General features: G+C 40.8%; 1 protein-coding gene across 1 annotated transcript in view; it reads left to right on the top strand.

Annotated features, from left to right (window-relative positions):
• The first annotated feature begins 2,518 nt into the window (after positions 1 to 2,518).
• The window catches only part of YES1 (YES proto-oncogene 1, Src family tyrosine kinase), a 29,582-nt gene continuing 15,026 nt past the window's right edge, over positions 2,519 to 17,074 (top strand). The window contains exons 1-2 of the mRNA XM_028737240.2: positions 2,519 to 3,160; positions 14,583 to 14,855. Of these exons, the coding sequence (XP_028593073.1) occupies positions 14,591 to 14,855 (265 nt within the window). The 5' untranslated portion in view covers positions 2,519 to 3,160; positions 14,583 to 14,590. The remainder of the gene's footprint in view (positions 3,161 to 14,582; positions 14,856 to 17,074) is intronic.

Genomic DNA, 17,074 nt, shown 5'->3' with positions numbered 1-17,074 from the left:
GACTTCTTTATAAGTGAACTGTAGTTTGTTAAGGATGCTGGGATTTGTAGCTCTGTGAGAGGAAAGCTACAATTCCCAGGTTCCTTGGGTATGTACTGTAAATGTGCACTGGATGTGCTTTAAATGTTTGGTGTGGATCTGCCTACTGTCACAGATATGATCTTACACTAGTTTTGAGTTCATGTACTGCAATCACAGTCTGAAACTGATATGCTTGAATAATGATTTAGCATCTAGGTGGTATACTCCAATGTGATTTGGTCTTTATTAATTAGAACTGCTTGCCTACAGCTGATAATAAGTTATATAATTTGCAGTTTTCACATTTACAGGCAATAGGTCAGCAATTGCTAACATGCTTTCCCTCCCTTGTGTTTCCAAAATGCACAATCTACCTTGGCACTTTCTGTTAACTACGTATGCAAGAAGTGCACCTAGGTAGAAGTGCATATGAAAGCATGACTACGGACAGGCAAGTACCGTATTTTTCGCTCTATAAGATGCACCAGACCACAAAACACACCTAGTTTTTGGAGGAGGAAAACAAGAAAAAAAATGTTCTGAATCTCAGAAGCCAGAACAGCAAGAGGGATTGCTGTGCAGTGAAAGAAGCAATCCCTCTTGCTGTTCTGGCTTCTGGGATAGCTGTGCAGTCTGCATTCGCTCCATACGATGCACACACATTTCCCCTTACTTTTTAGGAGGGAGAAAGTGAGTCTTATAGAGCAAAACATACAGTACTTAGAAAACCTTTTTAAAAAATATTTGTTTTGTAAAATTCCTGGAGGCCCAGTTCCCAAAAGTCCAGAAGTCTCATGCAACTGTATGCAATTGGCTGTGCTAACTGTTGCTTGTTGCATATCAACGTTCATTTTTCTCTTCTATTTCCAGGCTTGTCATGTAGTCACTTTCCTTTGCCTAATTTATTATACATCCTTAGTGTAACAGGAGGTATTTTGGTTGCTATGCAACTTTTCTAATTGCTAGAATGTGATGCCTAGTATCTCCTTGTTGATCAGTATTAAGCGTTTCCAATGATGAAAATAACTGTGTGCACTGGGGAAAATTTAGTCTATGACTGCTGATATAACAGAGGTACCAAACCTGCCTTTCTGTGCCTTCCTTTCATATCATTTCCCTTACAGTTAACAAGGGGAAGGTATTTATGGGCCTTTTACCAGGTGAAATGTTGACCAAAATACAATGTATCTCTGTGTATGAGACAAGCAAACACTGTCGGTAGTTTTGTGTATTAAATAAAATGTTTCCAATGAAAATACAATGATTTCTAGTTGTGGTTACTTTATACACTCCTGGACAATTTCTTATATATTTTTGTCATTTCCCCCCCTTTTTGGTATGGTTACCTCAGATTTTATGTCAGTAATTTACATAAAACAGTTTTATAGTTATATATAGTATAGCTTATATAATTTACAATATAATTTTAAGGGAAAGTTGATTTTACTGATAGTTGACATGTATATAACCTCAAATGATACCAAGAAGCAAGCATGCTTGTTCTGTTCTGTTTCTGCATTGCAAATAACTATACACAGACACATAAAAGTAGAAAGTTTGGTTTCTTAAGCTCTACTTTTAGTAAGAATATACTTTTATTAAGAATAAAAATTCGTATTCAGTATGAATGGACTAAATATGGACTAATGTTAAGCCTTCACATAGCTCAGCCTAAGTGAAAATCAAGTGCTGAATTTTAGAACTTGAGCACAGAACTTCAAGCAACTTTGGGAAATGCTTCATTCAGGACTTTAAAGACTAGTTGCAACAGAAGCATTATACTGACACACTGCAATAAGTTTCAAAATGCATTATCAGTTGCTTGTTTTAGTACTTGGCTTTGTTTCACAAACAGAATTCAACACACACATTTTATAAAACAGTCGTTTTTAGTGATAGAGCATGATATTTTCCTGGACCATTGCTAAGCAGATCAACCCTTGCACGCTTAAGACACTCTTGCAGGGCTCAAGAGCAATTATTATAAAAGCCTTCCAGTGCATCCAGGACTAATTTGGACCCTTGAGATGCCAGGTCAGACCTGGAGGGTTTTCTAGGGTTGTTATACCAATGGTTCACTTAAAACGTTTTAATTTACTGTATACTCTCCAAGGACTTTTAAAAATTCACTTTAGCTGAGGTCACGACTCTGAACACAATATAACAACCACCCCAAGCCTTTTTAAGTGGAAGCCAATTCTGCTGACAGAAACAGCCCTCTTGCGTCGACTGCTTTTTGAGGAAGCAGCCCCGCTTTATTTCCTGACGCGGCGCGAACACGGATTGGCCACGGGACACCAGGCGCGTCGTGAGGATGGACAGCAGCGCTCTGCGCGCTCAAAGTTTCCTATATTAGCATTACATTAACACCGCCGTCGTCATTATGGAATAAACTTGCGAAACAAGCCCTCCGCGATCCCTGCCCCACCCCAGGGCTGCTCTTCCCAGCAGGCTCCCGAGTCCCGCTCCCAAAGCTTCCCTTCCCGCCGCCTCCCTTCTCCCGGAGGCACCACCAGCCCAGGATTCCCAGGGAGCGGCCTGGGCCTGGCGGCGCCAAGCCAAAGAGGCTCAGCGGGAGAGAGTCAGGGGGCGCTGTGGGAGAGCCCGCCGCCTTCCGTCGAGGGAGCCCGACTTTCCCCTCCTCAGCAACAGCTGCTGCCCCCTTCCTCCTCCCTCGCCGGGTCTCCGCCGGCCGCCATGTTAGGTCGGGATGGTGAACTCGGGCTTTGCTGAGGGGGACCCGGCGCCTCCTCCGCCTCCGCCTCCTCCCTGGTGCGCGTGGAAGGAGAGCGAGCGAGGGCCCTGGCTTCCCGGCTCCTCCCTCTCCCCACGGCCTGGGCTCGCGTGCCGCCGCCGCCGCCTCGCCAAGCGGCCGCCCAGATATCTCTCTCAGCCCGGGGAACCCTAGGCCGGGGCTGATGCCGAGGGGCTGAAGGCTCCGGGCGGCACCTGCGCGGTGGGGGCGTCGCGTCGGGCGCCCCCTTCCTGCCTCCGTCTCCCCCTCACGCTCTCCAGCTCCCCTTTACTCGACGGGCCGGAGGTGCCTCCTGCCCTGAGGCGGAAGCGAGGGCGCCCTCACGCCCTCCGCCCCAGAGGAGGACTCGGCGCTTTCTCCCGGAGCGGGCCCAGGAAAAAGCAGGTGAGCGTCCCGAGCGCTTCCGTCGCCTTCCCCGCTCTCTCCCTGGAGGCGGAGGCGCCCGCAGAGTGCTAGGCCCCGCGTGCTTCTCCTCACCCGTCGTCGTCGTCCCCCCCCCCCCCCGACCCCTTCGGGAGTGCTTAGCTTCTTATGGTGTAAGGCTCTTCCTTCCTTGCTCCACACTTCCAGAGTTTTTAAGCAACTCCTTCTGCCTTTCCGCCCTTTTCGTTTAGGAGAGTTTGCGCCTGTCAATCACGCAACAGTGTGGGAATATTTCAAAAACGCTGCCTTTAAAAGTTTCGTTTCCAGGGGGTGGGGGGGTTTGGATGTGTGTCCCCCCCCCTTTCTCCTTCCCCGCTCCCTCCCCTTCTCGTGTGTAGAGGTGGCAGCCTGGCAGGAGACGCGCCTTCTGCTTGTGTTGGCTCCTGAAAGCCAGATAACAACTGTTCCCAACAGAAGGGGTCCTCTTCGCCCTCGCTTTCTCTGATTGACGATCCCAACAAGTTTCCTGGTTAGGCTTTGTTTGTTTTGTTTGTTTTGGCAAGGGGAGGAGAGGAAATAGGAGAGGAAACTCAAGTACTGTACCAAGTTATGCTTTCCAACCTTCACAAGCGCCCTTTCCAGTCTTCTCAACTTTTAAACTCCTGGAATATGTCTCGAAGCGAGTTGATGAAGTCTCTCTTTGTAGTCCCCTCAAGCAAATGCTGTATGCTGCTAATAAAGTAAGCCGGGACCATTTGTTCTCTTGAGTGTCAACGTCGTTTAAAGGATTTAGCACAGTTCTTAGTTTTAAATGTACAGTAGTCTGTTTCTCAGCCCCAAAAACTGCAGCTGCGTTGTTGTGGGTCAGAACGAATTCAGAAACTAAAAGCTGATTCCTGATCTGCACTTTGGTCCCAATATATGTATATTGTTTTCCAAACAATGATACCAGAGATCATGACTCTTAAGAATCATTAAGCTTTTATTACAGAACAAAATACAACTGTGGTTTCCTTCAAGCATTTGGGGTTTTTATTTTCCCACTGGGGGAGAAGTAACTTCCTTTAGAAACTTCATGAGAATTCATGACATGAAGACATAATGAACTTGCTCAAGTTAACAAGGCAGTATACAAAATGTATAGGATAATGGCACATTTCAGTTAGTATATCTATATCCATAGGCTACATCATTTTGAAGTGTAATTAGTATTTACTTGAATTTACAATCAAAACAATTTATTAAATATTAGGTCCTAAACAAAAAAAATTCTCTTTGAAATGAATATGTTCACACTACATGTACTTACATGCACTGAGCATGTTTAAACCTTAAATTAATCACGAGCAGTTTCACTCTTAACAGTTAATATAATATTTACTGTGAGTCCACCCATCACATTTTGTGATACTATGTTATGTAATTTTTAAAGTATGCTGATTAGGGAGGGACTGTAATGATTTGTTGTCAGTACTTGGGGAATATTAAAGTTGCATTGTCAAATAAAAACCACTTCAAGTTCAGATCTTAACTGAAGTGTCTTGGAGTAAAACAGTCTGAAACTACTTTGCAGCAGATTAGCATTTTGTTTTAATTTTTATTTTGAAAACCAGTGGAGTAAATGATATATTTAAAAGTAGTTTTAAAGGAGGAAAGCACTTCTTTATGCAATAATAAAATAATCAGTATTGAAGGCCTTGTTCTCTAGTTAAGAACACATGCAACGTTTAGCGTTCCAAAGAAATTTTAGCGTTGAAAGAAATTTTAATCAAACAAGCGTATAAGTTTATCAATGAATCACTTTGAGTTGTATCCAATGTTAGTCCTATTCAAAGTAGCTCCATTTATTCCAGTGGATCTTCTCTGACTTAGTTAGATATCACCCCTAGGTTGCAATTCTATACACATTTACCTGACAATAAGTATCAATGAATTCACTACATCTAAGAACAAACATAGGATTATGCAGGCTGTATGTGTGTAAAATACTTGGAAAGCAAGAAGCGTATGTTTTAGATACCATACACATACCATAGCAGGCATTTCTTCCTACATGTGAGAAAATATGGAATGCCTCTTTTTAGATGATGAAATTTTTATAAGTAAATCTGTTATTTTATTTTTTTAAAAAAAGCTGCTGTAAGGTTATTCAGAGGCACATTTTTAGTTGACTAAAATTTTTTCCTTGGTTAAGCAGTGCAACCATTGTACTTCTGACTGCAAAACAAAAACAAAAAAAAGCCCAGCCCCTGAGGTGAAATGCATAATGCCAAGCAGATCTCATCTGCTTAGCAGGGTCAAGTGTTAAGACAATATTTACTATAAAGGCAAAGCATAGTGTTGCAGATCAAATATAACCCATACAGTCTTCAAAGAGCAAGTGATTTCTAATAATGTTTCATGGTTTTCATATGTTAGTTTTTAATCAAACTGCTTGAAATATGTCAGACTTGCATTAATTGTTTCAACAGTTGGGTTTTTTCCAAGGTCTTTCTGCACTATCTAAATTACAGTTTTACCCTAGTGAGTGAAAACCTGAGGTTTTGAATTTATAACCTAATCCTTTGCACAGATTTTTAATGGAACTTAGTCCCAAGTAAGTAGGTAAAGTGGGGGGCCTAACCCATGGGCTGGATCATCTCCCCCCCAAAAAAAACCTGATTCCCAAAGACCCCCAACAAGGTTAACCCCACCACCAGTCTATAGGATTGCATCTCTATACAATTGCATTACCATGTAGCAGTTCAAAATAGCTTTGGGGGTCAAATATCGCTGGTGGAGATGCAAAGTCAAGGGGATGTGCACAGTACAACTTCCAGATTTCCAAAAGCTGCGTAAGGTTGTCACCAACTAGCTATTTCCCCATTCTTCAGAAGACTGGAAAACTAGCATTATGTACAGCCTCCAGTGCAGTGCTAAGAACTATGGTGTGGGTGAGTCTTGAAATGAATAAAGGATGTAGGAGATATTTTCTGAGCCTAAAGGCTTCTTTGGATCCCAGCTGTTGTAGTGTTGATAAGATTGCTAGGTGAAAGTTTCAAGTTACAAGATTGCTTTTAAGCTGTTGCAGTACTTACAATGAATATATTGATAGACTTAAATGAAGATTTCTATATTTAAGCAATAACTCGTTATTATCTTATGGATGCATTAATATACCACCTTCTAAAAAGTCTTCTCACAAGGCTACTTGAAAAAAAATCTATAAAAAGCAATCACATATATCTTTTAAAAAAATAAAATCATGCCTCCCTGAATGAAGATGTTTTCAGTGTGCATTGCGTTTCAAAAGTACAAAGAAAGAGGCTTGTTCTATTTCCCCAGGGTGGGATTTCCATAATTCTGGTATCACTAAAGAAAAGGCCTGTCTCTGGTACCCTTCAAATGTGTCTGATTTTAATGAATACCAAAGAGCTGATCGTGATGGGGCACTCTTAAATGTTTCATTCGTGCAACAGCAAAGGCAGTTCTGTAGATCACTTTCCCCCAACCTGATGACTTCCAGATATTTTAGAAAACAACTCTCATCAGACCGTCAGTCAGGGATGATTGGACCTGTAGTCCTAAATATATGATGCACACAGGTAGAGCAAGGCTGTTTTAGATAAACAGCCCCCAGGCTGTTTAAAGATTTAAAGATTTGGACCAGCACCTTAAATTTAACTTGGAAACAAATTGGAAAGTAAGCTGGTGTAACCTGTGCATAATAGGTGTTGTATTTATTTTACTTGAAAATTTATAATCCACGCTTTCATAAAATTTAACAAGTCCGCTTACAGCATATGATGTGCGATAAAATCTGTCTATAAATATCTATAAAACATAATTAAAAGCATCAATATGATCTGATTGTTGTGCTTCTACGTGCATGTTATGTTGACAGACATATTTGGAGTCAGCTGAAGATTTTGTGCAGTCCTTAAGGCATCTTCCTAGGGAAACTATTGGAGTAGTTCTGTCACACTCAGTTCCCAGACCTTAGGTTCAAAACCTCTGTTGTATGCCTTGAAATCCCTACTGCTGGCAAGCAAGCAATGGAGAATGTTTTTTTGCCATAATGATGTGCTTTTTGGGTTTCTCAGAGGCATTTAAGCTATCTACTTTGGGAAAGAAGATCAGGACTGTAGCTAGGGGGTGGTGAGGTGGGCCCCTGCCAAGGGTGCAGGCGATGGGGGGAGGTGCAAAATCGGCTTAAAAATATGTCCATAAATATAAATATCAATTAATGCCTCATAAGAAATGGTTTTAAATAGAGGGTGAATTGAAAGGGTGGAGGGGGCAGGATTGGAGGAGAGGTGGAAAGAAGAGCTAATTTGTCCATGGCTAGAGGGTGCAATCTGGACGGTTCTGCCAGGGGCGCAAGATCACCTAGCTATGGCCCTGAAGAAGATTCACTTTCATCCAAGACCGTTCTTGTATACTTATGTTTGGGATTTCTGATAAAAGCCAGCTAAGAGAAAGAGCTGAGAGAGCTGAGATCATTGTTTTCCTAGAAATAAGTTTGTTGCTTAGAAATTATTGGCAACACAAGTATATCCGTACAGGATTATTCGAACAGTATACTATTATGGGATGGAACAACATTACACCACCTAACTAATTTTGCTTGAAAGGAATTCTATTTATGTCAGCGAAATATCCTCCATACCCATATGCTCTTCCTTCCACCTTAAATCCACAAGACAACTGTTGCATTATTGTATATGTCTTATGAAAATCTAGTTCTTGGGATACATTGTTTAACCTATTGCGCACGTTTAGCTGACAGAAATACTTTTAGATTACCACAATTCTTTGCTAAAAGGTTGTTGTCTTGGAAACACTGCCTCTGCTTTGTATTCATTGTCTCTGAGAATACAGATGATATTCTGGTACTGATGTTTCTGGAGGTATATAGACAACTAGTCCCCCTTGATGGTATTCCACTTGAAAACAGCTGAACATAAAATGGTCAGGCATTTTAAATTATAAAAAAAATCTGCTTGATATTGGGTAATAAAGCAAATACCTCACCCCATCCCAGAATTGCCCCTAGAGATAGTTCTTTTTTTCTCTTCCTTCCTTTTGGTGCTCCGCTCTGTTCCAAGATAGGCCTGTCACTATCTCACATGAAGATGACTTCTGTTAACTCAGGGGTAGGCAACCTAAGGTCTGTGGGCCAGATGCGGCCCAATTGCCTTCTCAGTCCGGCCCGCTAACGGTCTGGGAACCAGCATGTTTTTACATGAGCAGAATGTGTCCTTTTATTTAAAATGCATTTCTGGGTTATTTGTGGGGCATAGGAATTCGTTCATATATTTTTTTCAAAATATAGTCCGGTTCCCCCCCCCATGGTCTGATGGACAGTGGACCGGCCCACGGCTGAAAAAGGTTGCTGACCCCTGTGTTAACTTATGGATTCTGTGATAAGGAGGTGATCTTCAGATAGCCACCTTCTATCCCAAGAACACATCCCAGTCAGGGGGCATTCCTTCTGCTCTGCATTTAAAAACAATTGGCCTCATAGTATCTGTGATGGAGGATACACTTACATCAAGCCCATTTTCCTCCCCCTGTAGGAAGCCATTGCTTTCCTTTCTCCCAGCACTGGAAACTGAAGGTCTGTTTGTACCTGTGTGCTCTGTCTGCTGCCAGTATTTGACGATGTCATGAAGGTAGCTCTGGGTTAAGATGGTTTGGAGGACTGCACAAGGGAAGTGGGGTTCAAAAGTGTAGGGCATTTGTACACCTAGAGGTTCCTTTGTTGGTGGAGATTAATCTTGTCCTCCGCTCCCCAACCAGTCTGCATATTTGCAGTTGGGTCACCCACTTTCCTAATATATAGCATAAAATAGTGTGCATTCACAAGTAGAATTCTTTGGCTGTATTTCTTGGTTCAGATTTGAATACATTTCTATATAATGTGGAGAACTTTAAAAAATGCATGGGACTGTTGAAAAAATAATTGATATCCTTTCCAAAAAAGAAGAAAAGACAAGGCAAATGTCTTAACACATACCCAGAATGCCAATAGAGTTCTGTAGTTCTTATCTTTAACATTTAGGTTCACCATAGAACAGTCAGACCATGCAGATTGTCAGAACAAAAGTTTACTTATTGTATTGCTACATAGTGTTGATATAGTTGGAGAATGGAGAAGCTGCAATAACCACAAAAACCTCAGACAAGTATCTGGTTTTCTGTTCTTGTTGTTGTAGTATTTGACAGAGGAAATTAGGTAACATTATTCTTCCTGTCATGACTTTGTTTCTGTTGCTCCCTAGAGGTGAAAATGTTTTGCTGAGATTTTGTTATGATGTTACTATATTATTTGTTGCTGCATGTTTCAAAAGCCATATACAGTTTAGTAAACTGTTAACAAATGAGCACATTTTGAATTCTTCATACAACTTTTGCAATTAAATATAAAAATCTATCAAGCTGATGGAAATTAGCTCTTGAGAACAAAACATCTGGTATGTAAAATGATGAACAAATTATTCCTTGTCCAGAATTAAGAATTCCTTAACATCCTTTATCTGTCACTTTTGCTGCAGCAATGAGCTTACTCTTTTATAGACTTCATAGGCAATCCTATTGACCTGCAATGTCAGACACCTACTTTGGCCAGCATAGATAGCCTTGATGCAACTTAATCAGGATCATAAATTTACACAGTAAAAAGTTGAAAGGGCAAAGAAGAATAGCACAAAAGCAGAATGCAGAAGTTATAACAGTTGTGGCCCCATTGGTGAGAGTCAGTATTACACAGACAATCATGGTGCATCACGCCATTGACACCTGTCAGTTAGGCATAGATGAAACCGATCTGTACACAGTATAGAAGCACATGACATTTTCCATCTCCACTGCACACATGTAAGGCGTAGCCTGATACACGGGCACCCAAAAGCAATCTACACTGTGATGGAAACAACAAGATCCCTGCAACTCTGAAGCACCAGAAATCATTGCACATGGGAGATTTCAGTATTTTTATGCCTCTTGCATTAAAAGTAACAACTCCTTCAAATGTACAACATAAAGTGGAGGAAAGATGGCAGTATCTCACAGTACCCATGGCTCTATACCTACTGAAGGGGAGAAGGAGCCTTCTGCCTTCGTGGGAAGGGAGGAACTAGGACTGGCAATAAGGGCAGCCATACCTGCACCCTCCCAGGAGTATGTCCATAATCTAGGGCATAATACTGGGAAACAGGAAATGTAAATTCAAGCCCCACCTTGGTGAATGGCAGGAACAAGGCCCAGCTGACCATTTGCATTCCTGGCCAACAAAGCATGAGCCATCCCTGAGTCTGCATTATGCACAACTCTCTTGGGAGTACGTTGCTAAGCTGTGATTCCTAATTGACCACCCCTCTTGGAACAGTATGTGCAGCCTGAGGAAACTTATTTGCTGCTCAAAGTTTCTCAGTTCCAATCTTTGCACTTAGACTTCAATTTGTTTTTCAACAACAAATTGTTGCTTCAGTAATACCATCTTCATCACTTGGGGAAGACTTGTCACTTTCATTTGCTTGGTTGGTTTACATGGGCAGAGCCACCTCATGAATGACATATGCAGTTGTAGCTGAAACATCATTAATCTCATAATAGTTATGCTGATACTGTTCTGAGACATAGGACCATGTGGGAGCAGCATTCATCCATCAAATGGTAGCACAAAAACTCCACGTTGAATAATCTATGTTTATTGTGGGACTGTTGAGGTTTATTTGAAATTAAGTTAAAATCCTGGGTTTGGGCAACTCTGTATTATACTTCAGTCATGAAAGTTCATTGTTGGCTTTGAATTGGTTTGAGTTCGTATTCCCTTCTTTCTTTCATCTTCTCTAAGCTGAACTTCATTCCCTGGTCTATCATGTTGTTTATTATTAGATTTCTAGGCTTGTTGGACCTAAAAGCAGTGAACTGACTGACCAATGATACTATGGCAGGAGCTTTGTGATGGCTGGAACAATAAGCTCTTTGAATTCAGAAGAATACTTTGTTTATGGTGGAATGCCATTCTTGCAAATTTCAAAAAGAAAATTGTTCTAGATTGGGCATGGTACATACACATCAGCACCTGCTGAAGGGGAAAGACCTACCTTGCGCATTTCTTCTCATTGTTAAGTGTGTTGCATGAGCGTCCACATTTTCTGTACATCAACTGATTTTCATTTCTGCAAAACTAGCCATCTGATTTGCTTCATGTCAGCTGTTTAACAAGTTTCTCACCAACCAACAGCACCTAAGACTTAAATATTCCATTTCTTGGCTCTCATTCAAGCTTGTTATTACTCCATGCACTTACTCAGAACATAATTTGAGAAGAAAGAGCTCAGCGTTAGCAATACAGTATGATCACAACACACACACACACACACATTTTATTTGCACAAAATTCTATTATATGCGCTTGGTCTGAGGGCAGCAACAACCTCCCCCCTGATGTAGGAGGCAACTCGGAAACAAGTGGTGAAACAGAGGTAGATGGAGGAAGAAATATGGGCTCCTGGAAAGGCCAACAGAGAGAACTACAAGCAAAACAAAATAGCTAGAATGGAGCTACAGCTTTTGTCTGCCTCTCTCCCTGTCTGCTTTTCTCCTCCCTTTTGCAGCTGAGGGAACCAGGTTTCTTCTTCCTCTTTCTGCCTTCCCTACTTTCCCCACTCATCTTGCAACCTAGGGAGCCAGTGGAGACAGGAAGGTCTTCCACACAGGGCTTCAGACAGCTTTTTGCTATGCTTGATTTTGTGTATGAGTTGTGATCAGACTGTATACTTATTCACTCCAAATATACCGATGACCTTTTCCAGTGGTTTCACATAAATGTTAAACAATATTGGAAATGATTGAATCTCATGGAATTCCACAGCAAAAATACCACAGGGCAGAGCAACTGTCTCCCAACACCACATTCTGGAACTGATCAATCAGGTAGGAGTGGAACCAACAAAATGCAGTGCTTCCAATTCTTACCCCAGATGGTTGATAATCAGAAGGATAATATGGTCATTGAAAGCTGTTGAGAGAAGGAGCAGAGTTGCCACTCATCTGTCAATCATCAGGGTAACCAAGGCAGTTTAATTTCCAAAACCAGATTGGAAGCAAGAGCGAAATGGGTTAATATGTTTCATCTATGACTTGTCTGGAGTATGGGAGTAAATACCCACTCAGGCTCTTTGTCCAAGAAGGGAACGTTGGCCCTTAGTCAATAATTATACAGAATTTTGAGGTTTAGAGATATCTTTTTAGGGGGTCTCATAACTGCCTTTTTTGAGGAAATATATTTAATATGTTGTTGTTTAGTCATGTCCGACTCTTCATGACCCCATGGACCAGAGCACGCCAGGCACTCCTGTCTTCCACTGCCTCCCGCAGTTTGGTCAAACTCATGCTGGTAGCTTCGAGAACACTGTCCAACCATCTCATCCTCTGTCGTCCCCTTCTCCTTGTGCCCTCCATCTTTCCCAACATCAGGGTCTTTTCCAGGGAGTCTTCTCTTGTCATGAGGTGGCCAAAGTATTTAATATTCATGAGTATATTTTCAAATAAATCAAATACATATTTTGTGTTGTTGCTTTTTAATGTGGTTTAAGTCAGAAGGCCACAGAACTTTCAGCCTCTCCTGGAAACATTCTTTATTTGTATGCTCTTCAGCTAGCTTCATTTATTGAGAGACCCAGTGTGATTTTTAAAAATCTTGCTGCAGTTTCTTTGTAACTGAAGCACATTGTCAGTCTGCTCAGTCTTCTCCATGCCAGCCAACTGTCTCTTAATGAAGCAATTCAACTCAGTGAATAGGACTCATACTTTAAGCAGACAATTGGCTAGCAGAGAGAGTTCCAAATTGGTTTAACTTTGCACAAGTGTGAAAGAGTTTAGTAAAAAGACACTGTCAGTTAATGTTGGCATAAGTTCTTACTATATGTAAACTCTAAATTGATAAGTACCCCATTTAATTAAATGTGAATATAATAATTTACAACACAGTGTTTGTTAAATCTTTCTAAACAGTTTGAAAAAATCATATATTTGTGATCTCAGTTGCCCACATGCAGATGTGGAAGGCTACATATGGGTGGCCTCCACATGGATCTCCTACCTTACTTGAACCCATTCTGATTTGCCAATTTTGCACACAAAAAGCTAAAATCCCAAACAAACCTTCAGAAACCTGGAAGAATAAACAATAATAACATACCTTGTTAAAATTGCTTATCTGAGGTGGATCATTGTAAACTACTTACCATTTCTACAGAGGCAATGGAATTAAACATATTGTGTAACTAAAGTAACAGAGCAATCCTATACTGATATTACATTAAAGATGAGCTGCACCACTGCTACATTGGCAAAACAGCAGCCGTATTCTACAGGTGCTTAGCTGGGGTGGGAAGAAAAACACAAAAAATAAATAAAAACCATGTGCACCTAGCATATCCTAGAAACATGACCAGGCTGTGCCAACAACATTGTCCAGGATTCACCTACGTTTATCTATCTTTTTCAAATTAATTAGCATTAACTTCATAGAACTTCACCAGTTCAGTAGTACTGTTTATCAGTACAGTGGTACCTCTGGTTAAGTACTTAATTCATTACGGAGGTCCGTTCTTAACCTGAAACCGTTCTTAACCTGAAGCACCACTTTAGCTAATGAGGCCTCCTGCTGCCGCTGCGCCGCCAGAGCACAATTTCTGTTCGCATCCTGAAGCAAAGTTCTTAACCCGAGGTACTATTTCTGGGTTAGCGAAGTCTGTAACCTGAAGCATATGTAACCTGAGGTACCACTGTACTGAGGACTTCTTTCCTTAGCAGGTTTTGAACTCAGTTACCTCTGTAAAAATGGCAAGTAGAAGCAGCTTACACAACTGAGATGTTAAATTTAAAGATGTGAAATTACTAGCATGGATTTGTTTATTATTATTATTATTTAATGTTTAGAGAATAAAATTGCAAGAGTGGTTATTAAAATAGTCCATTTTAAGTTGATGCCTTAAAATGAAATGTTATTTTTTGTATTCTTTTTATAACAGTTTTTAACTTAAAGGGCTGCTAAATATTGCACTGTGTGACTATGTACTTAAGAACATAAGAAGAGCCTGCTGGATCAGGCCAATGGCCTGTCTAGACTATCATCCTGTTCTCACAGGGGCCAGCCAGTGCATTGGTGAACTCTGCATTGGTGTGAGTCCAATAGCTTGAAAATAACATGTCAGAGATCAAAGGGTCTTTATTAGTGTAATAAGGCCGTACAATTGCAACCAGGCTCAAAATTATGAACTCTGCTGTCAACAAATTCACCTTTTTATTCACCAGGAAGGCCATTCAGCTTCAGAATTTAGAATTGTCGAAGACTCAGACACTTAGATCTCCAATTTGTTCTAAATACTTAAGAAAGAATAACTTATTTAAATATTGACATATCAAAGTGATGCTATCTTTCTCTCTACAGAAAAGACCATGGGGTGTATTAAAAGTAAGGAAGATAAAAGTCCTACAATGAAATATAGGACTGAGAATGCTCCAGAACCCATTACTTCCCATGCCAGCCATTATGGAACAGATCCAACCCAAGCAAACCAGTCACCTGCAATAAAGGGATCATCAGTTAATTTTAACAGCCATTCCGTGACTCCTTTTGGTGGGCCATCTGGGATGACACCGTTTGGAGGAGCATCTTCCTCATTTTCATCTGTGCCATGTCCATATCCTAGCGGTTTAACAGGTGAGCATCATTTCAAAACTAACTCCAGATTCCAGCAGAGTCCCTTAGGAGTGAATTAACTAAACCAAAAGCTGCATGTGATTTGGTCTATAATGTGTCTACCCATTCATTTTCTAATCTCTGCCATGTTCTCTGGTCAAAAAGGTATTGTATTTTTTGGAAATTATAAAGCAATGTAGGGGAAAGCTTAAACTAATTCTGCCCAGTGAAATCAGCTGTACTTCACGCAGGTGTAGCCTAGTGATCTAACAGATGGGCATTACTTCAAAAATAAATTTGACTTAACTATGAGTTTGTACTTAAAAAGATAATGATGGCAGGAGGAAAATGTTAATGGAAAGCATGCCTTGGAAGTAAAAAAATGACTTGAAGACAGTAGAGCTGGAATAGGGAACCAGTGGATCTGCAGGTGTTGTATGACTACAACTCAAATCATTGGGAATAAAACATCTAATGTTACCTTTTAAATGAAAATGTCATATTGATTTACTCTCTCTGCAGAGTTCAGAATTGTTTGGTGGTGCTTTGGCATGGGCTAGAGTTGAGTGGTTGAGGCCTGCACAGCTTTTAGAGTCTATGGGGAAGACAGGGACTTGAATTGAATGAAGAAATCATATGGAAACCCTTCTGTTTTTAAGACTGTGCACAGATAATAACTTTCCAGTAACTTGGAGACAGTAGAGCCGAGATAGGGACCACCTTGGGCATGAGCTGCTTTGGCTCAGAAATGAAACCTTGTATCGCCTTGGAAAATCCAATACTTCATATGGCCCAATTCATTGTAACAAAAATATCAACAAATGGCTGTATTTTTTTTACTATTTGACAGCAGTGGATGGAACATGCAGGCATAATAGCACTTTCTAAGTGGATGAAGCCCACCAAATTTTAGAGAGAGGCTTTAGGGCTTTTGCACTAGGTACAATTAAACTTTGCTAGTTTATTTAAGAGGATGCATATCCTTTTTATTTCTTTACAGAAATGGATGGAATTTTATGTTGGGTTGACACACACACACACACACACACACACACACACACACCTGAATTTCAGACAGATAGGAGCAGGGCAGGTTGTGCAAGGAATGTCTTTAAAGGCGGAAAAGAACAGACTTGCATATCCCTCCCGTGGCTTTTCTGAAGAATTTCTCTGAAAATGGCGTTGTCCAAAGATGCCAGAATAATATGTAGAATTTCATATGGATAGGCAAGGGGTGGGGGGTGTACAAGGGGATGGGCAATTATTAAAGTGTTTGGCGGAAAGGAACTAACTTATCCTTCTGGGGGGTTTTGGTCAGTATGTAGAAAACAGCACGGAGCATAGAAGGAGAGGTGAGGGGAAATGTGATAGATGAAAAACAGTTTGTGGCTTTTCTTTTTGATTTCTGCTTAGTTGACGCTTCTCTCCCTCGCAGAAGCACCATGATTGGAAGTAAAAAAGAAGAGCCCTGGGGAAGCTATTTTCCAGTTAGTCAGTCACAAAACTGCACCCTCTACTCTCCCTTCCCCCTGTCCTTTTTGGAGAAATTGAGGAAATGTTATGATTTTAAGGGGGCAGTTCTAAGTTCTCTGGGACCTCTGAAGCTTCAAAGCAGCCATGAGGCTTCAAGGACTTCATTTAGGATGCCTCAGAGGATACCTGCTTCACCTTAAACAGCACTGAACCTGTCCCTGGCAGCTCAATTTGGCTTGGGATATGTCTGAACCAAACCCTGCTGAAGATTTAGGGCATGTGTTTGTTTGTGTGCTAAATTAACATCCATGGGATAGTCACTTGGGACAAAAGGTGACAACTTTGAAATGGCTCTTTTGACTGGTGGTGCATCCATTCCTTATGCTATTAATTAATTATATGGACCACTTCATTTTTAGAAATGGGGAAACTTCTACAAAATATATAGGAGAAAATTTCCAACCTCACATCACTGCTTCTACACTATCCAGAAAACAGAAGTGTATAGATCTTTTATATATATTTCTAGACATGCTGATTACTAGAAAAATCTGAAAATAAGACCTTTTTGCACATAACAATCACATTTACCTCATAATGAGGCCAACATTCCAGTACAGAGCAACCAAAGCCACACATGGAATGGAATGTCTGGAGACTAGAGTTCCACTTTCTCTTCAAATTTGGATTTATGGGTACTTCCAGTATGCATATTTGCTTGCAGAATGCATGCTTCATTCATTCATTATTATGCAAATATCTGTCAT

The sequence above is a fragment of the Podarcis muralis genome, chromosome 8, assembly GCF_964188315.1.
Source record: "Podarcis muralis chromosome 8, rPodMur119.hap1.1, whole genome shotgun sequence".
In the NCBI taxonomy this organism is placed as follows: Eukaryota; Metazoa; Chordata; class Lepidosauria; order Squamata; family Lacertidae; genus Podarcis; species Podarcis muralis.
The sequence above is the reverse complement of the archived record's forward strand: the minus strand, read 5'-3'. Positions and strand labels throughout refer to the sequence as shown.